This window comes from Montipora foliosa, chromosome 9 (genome assembly GCF_036669935.1).
Source record: "Montipora foliosa isolate CH-2021 chromosome 9, ASM3666993v2, whole genome shotgun sequence".
Classification (NCBI taxonomy): Eukaryota; Metazoa; Cnidaria; class Anthozoa; order Scleractinia; family Acroporidae; genus Montipora; species Montipora foliosa.
The window spans coordinates 18,816,359-18,821,358 of NC_090877.1; the positions used below are offsets into that span (position 1 = coordinate 18,816,359).

The following is a 5,000-nucleotide window of genomic DNA, read 5'->3' on the forward strand; positions in this document are numbered from 1 at the left end:
GAATATTGATATATTGAACAAGGCCTATAGAGTGTTTTCACTCACGTGATCAGTAACCGACACAAAAAGAAAAACGTTCGCATGATAATAGAGCTCGATTCCCGGATGATTAGTTGGGTACACCAACATGGCCGCCGTGAGGTCACGTGAAAACACTCTATTCACGGGGAGATAATAAATAAGATATGGCCAATTCTAATCAGAAATATTATTTTCATGAAAACATATTTCATGCTTGGAATAGACGACGCCTTACTTTCAAAGTTGCCACATTTTTAACAGTCGCTTGCAATTGAATACCAGTTCGTTTGTTATGCTTATCCTTTGAAATGATTGCTGAACCGGTTCACTGATTCCAAAACAGATGCTTTGAGAAAGTCTTGAGGGTAGCCTTGAGGTACAAGTAATCAGGTTTTGGTTGTTGAGTCTTTGCTTTTCGTAATTTGCGGATAGCAAAGTAGTGACACTGATCGTTTCTTACAAGAGCTGTTATGTTCCATGATGAACAAGATTTTAAAACGAGAGCTTTGGAAGGACTAAATCAATCATTTTGCGTCTAGAGGTTTTCTTTTAACTCCTAAATTAGATCATTTCTTAAAATATTATTTGGAAGGTCACAGTGGGATCACTTTTTTGCACTGGGAAAATTAAACATATATACTACACTGCGACTGGGACTTAACCTCTGGGAAAGGAATAAGCATTTCGAAAATGGGGCTTGGAATCTTTAGAGACCTCCCACTCTATTATTTGCCACAACTTCTCAAATGAGGTTATCTTTTAAATAAATAAATAAAGTTCTGTATCAGTAGACTTCAGCAGTCACTTAGACCTAGTTTGTAGACTGCCAAGCTCCACAAGGTCAGCGGTTGGTTGCCGATGGAATGACATGCGCAAAAGGCATCAGTCGGCACTTGCATCAATTTTCAAAGAATCACTAGGAATGGGATTTCAGATTTGATAAGTTGGATTTGGACCACAATTAGACTGGGAATTGGGATTCGGTACGCCCCCTCATGACCTTCTTGGTTTCTCGACGTTTCTGCTTTGTGAGGGCACAAAATGTGTTTTGAACAGTTTGAGCTAACGCACACACTTCCTGACTTTTTCCACATTAATACAAGACAGATATTGTCATGTTTGTCAAGTAATTTTCGTCCTTTTTTTTTTATTCCTAACATAAGGGTCAAGAACTGACTAAATTCCACCAGGACAATTACGCGGATTCAGTTTTAGATAAGAAAAAAACCTTCCTTGATGGAAGGAAAATAAGCACCTAACGTTAATTACAGCTGATGAGTTTGTGGTTTTCGCTCTTTGTGCAATATGGAACCCCTCGTATCTCCCTTAAGGAAGTCTTTTCGTGTGTACTCTACCTGTGTAATTTTGCGCGATATAATAAATTGATAGAGCGAGTTTCAATTGAGTGTCTTAAAACCAAAACCAAAGTAATTACTTTGGCCAATCAAAAAGGACTGAGACAATCGGGCAAACCAATCAAAACTCGAAGTAATTACACTTAGCCGACACAAAGCGCGGGAAAATGTGCACGTGCGAGCCACGATTGGTTTTGGTTTCACTTCTGATTTATTTGAAAAAATAGGGCAAGAATTTTGAACCAATCACTGAGTGAAGTAATCATAAACCAAAGTAATTATCTAATTACTTTCGACAATTAATTGAAAACCACTCTATGTTAAGAGTAATTTGATTTATCGCTGGAGCACAGACTGGGGTCACTTCAGGTTAAATTAACAAGAACATTTACAAAAACAGTGTTTTCAGTATTTCTGTGTAAGTAGGTGGTAGGTGAAGACTGTTAAGGTCACATGAGCGTCCATGGTCCATCGAATCGGAGGTAATCCCGGTTACTATACGCAGTCACTATGACCAAGTTTGTAGACTACCAGGCTCCACAAGGTCAGCGGTTTGTTGGCGATGGAATGACATGCGCAAATGGCATCAGTAAGCAATTCTAATTTATTATCCGCATCAGTTTCCAAACAATCACTAGGAATTTGGACCGCAGTTAGGCTGGGAATTCGGATTTCATGCGGCCTCTCATGACACTCTTGTTTTCTCGACTTTTCTGATTCGTGAAGGCGCAAAATGTGTTTTGAACAGTTTGAGCTAACACACAAACTTTCTGAGTTTTTCCACATCAATACAAGACGGAAATTGTCATGTTTGGCAGTTGATTTTCTTCCTTGTTATTGTATTAATTCCTAGCATAAAGGTCAAGAGCTGACTAAATCCACCAGGACAATTATGCGGATGCAGTTTTAGATTAGGAAAAATCTTTCGTTGATGGAAGAAAACTAAGGAGCTGACGTTAATAACAGGTGCTCTTATCTTGACGAGTTTGTGTTTTCGCTCTTTGTGGGCAATATGGAACCTTTCGTATTTCCCTTAAGGTAGTCTTTTTATGTGTACTTTACCTGTGTAACTTAGCGGGATATAATGAATTGATTCTTTCAGAGTCATTTGATTTATCGCTGCAGTACTGACTGGGGTCACTTCAGGTTAAATTAACAAGAACATTTACAAAAACAATTCTTTCAGTATTTCTGTGCAAGTAGGTGGTAGGTAAAGACTTTTAAGGTCACATGAGAGTTCATGGTACATCGACTCGGAGGTTATCCCGGTTACCGTAACAAGAGTATTTAGTATTTAGCCTTACCCCGGACGAGACAGCCACGGCTATGTCGCTGGAACAGGAGTCCTGCGCGCTTTGTGGCATTCAGGGCACTGCCTTCAAAAATACTTTAGAATCATAACAACGCTTGAGCCCCCCAACAGATTTATTAATGTATGGAATTATCTGATAATTGTTTGGAAACAAAACCAAACTGATGCATTTTTCTTTTCCAAACTAGGAACCTAGATAGTTAGCAGTAGGTCCGTACGGTAAATATCGGGGTATATGTGGGTACCAAGTGAATGAAACAGGGATGTTTGACGATTAACTTACATTTCTAAGGAAACTTGAACTAAGCAATATCGTGATGAGCACATTAAATTGATTTGAAATTTCATTTCAGTGGATGGCAGGAACGGAACAGATCGGGACATTTTCTGGAATCGTAGCAATAAAACAAATCATTATCTTCATGCCCATAAACGCGAGATGCCCATACCAAAAATCAGTCTACACTGATTTAGTTTTGTTTCCGTGTCAAGGCTCAAGAATTAATTAGAAGCTATTAGAAGACAAAATTAGAAACTTGATTTACGACTCGTTTTTCGCTCGCTGTCTTTCGGTTTCGTAGCCAGAACGAGCCAACCAATTGAGGACTCCTTTTGTCCCTAAATCTTACTTTTGAAGTAGACGGCGAATTTTGACCATCTGCTGGTAGCAACGGCAACAGAAACAGAACCACGGCAATTAATCTCTTCATGTCAATGGGGGAAACTGATGGTAGCCTGAACCTCAAGTTCTCAATCATAGAATTTTATAGCTGGAGGAAGACTCAAATCAACTCTTAGGCGTTGATTTGGATGAGTCATTCTGTAAGTTTCACTGACGAGAATTTTCGTGTTCTGTTTGAGTTCAGTTTCGGTAAGGAAGCTGTCAGTTCCTTTTAGATTTACAATGCAACTCTGTGGACTTTCGGAGGCATTATTTGTGAAAAAGTGTTAAATACTTGATTTTCCAAAACAGTTTCGTAGATTTTAGTGAAGTCTTAATGAAATCCCTCTGGTTTTCAAAGCTAATAATGTTTACAGTTTGCATAATACAACTACAAATTTACAGTCATGCTTGTACAGCGTATTTGCCTTGTTATCAATGTTAGTTTGAATTTTTGGATTTGCGATCCAATGGCAAAAACCATGAGAGCAAGTCTGATTGACGTATAAGCGAATATATATTATCTTAACTGAGACAATATTTTGAAAGGTGCTGCATTTCGCCACGCTAATCAGGGTTTTGCGTGGCAGCTTTTCTTCCCCGCTAACCAGGTTCTCTGTTCTCGCGCTTCCAGGCGAAAAAAAATCCACCTAAAAATTAAAATCAAAGCAGATACCACTACCGTATCTCTTAAAAATACATCCGAACATTCCAAAAAAACCAAAACAGAAACTATTTAAGAAACCGCCCTACTTTAAGCCAATACTAGAAATCTGAAAGGTATAGGAATGGACACGTTATAATCTAAACAAAAATTGAAAAAAAAAAGTGCTACCTTGGTATGGCACAAGACAGTTCGAAATAATAATCGTTTCCGCGAAACAAAACGAGACCGACATTTTTTTTCTTTTCCGAACCCTTCAAGTAGAGGAACCTAGCCGATAGCCAATATATAGAGGTCTACGTTGGTAAATGGAAGGATAACTTTTCTTTCTTTTTCTTCAGAGTGAATGAGAATATTTTTGTCGATTAACTTATATACATTTTTAAGAAAACTTGAACTAAACAATGTCAGGATGAGCGCATGAAATTGATTTTCTGACTCTTGTCAGTGGATGGCAGGAAGAACAGATTGGGAGATTTTCTGGAATCGTAGCAATAAAACAAATCGTTATATCTGCCCATAGACAAGATGCCCACACCTTAAGTCTGTCTGCACCAAAGTAGATAACTATTTACGACACGTTTTGCGCTCGCTGTCTTTCGGTTTTGTAGCTAGAATGAGCCAACCACTTCAGGACTCCTTTTGTCACCAAACCTTACCTTTGAAGTAGATGGCGAGTTTTGACCATCTGCTGGCAGCAACAATAGAAACAGAACCAAGGCGGTCGATCGCATCATGTCGATGGGGAAACTGATGGTAGCCTGAGCCTCAAGTTCTCGATCATAGAATTTTATAGCTGGAGGAAGAATCACTTAAATTCTTAGGCGTTGATTTGGATGAGTCAGTAAGTTACACTGACGGGAATTTTCGTGTTTTGTTTGGACTTCCGGTAAGGAAGCTGTCAGTTCCCTTTAGAATTGTAATGCAACTCTGTGGAACGTTCGGACGCAATTTTTAATAAAAAAAAAGATGTTGAAGAACTTGACT

General features: G+C 38.7%; 1 protein-coding gene across 2 annotated transcripts in view; it reads right to left on the reverse strand.

Moving 5' to 3' along the window:
• Positions 1 to 4,844, reverse strand: part of LOC137969572 (collagen triple helix repeat-containing protein 1-like) — a 7,029-nt gene extending 2,185 nt beyond the window's left edge. Inside the window, exon 1 of one of the 2 annotated variants that reach the window (XM_068815880.1) lies at positions 4,673 to 4,844. In XM_068815880.1, coding sequence (XP_068671981.1) covers positions 4,673 to 4,750 — 78 coding nt within the window. In that variant the 5' untranslated portion in view covers positions 4,751 to 4,844. Of the gene's footprint in view, positions 1 to 3,317; positions 3,475 to 4,672 lie in introns of those variants that run through there. The other variant, XM_068815879.1, reaches the window with a different exon arrangement.
• Between the last annotated feature and the right edge of the window lie 156 nt (positions 4,845 to 5,000).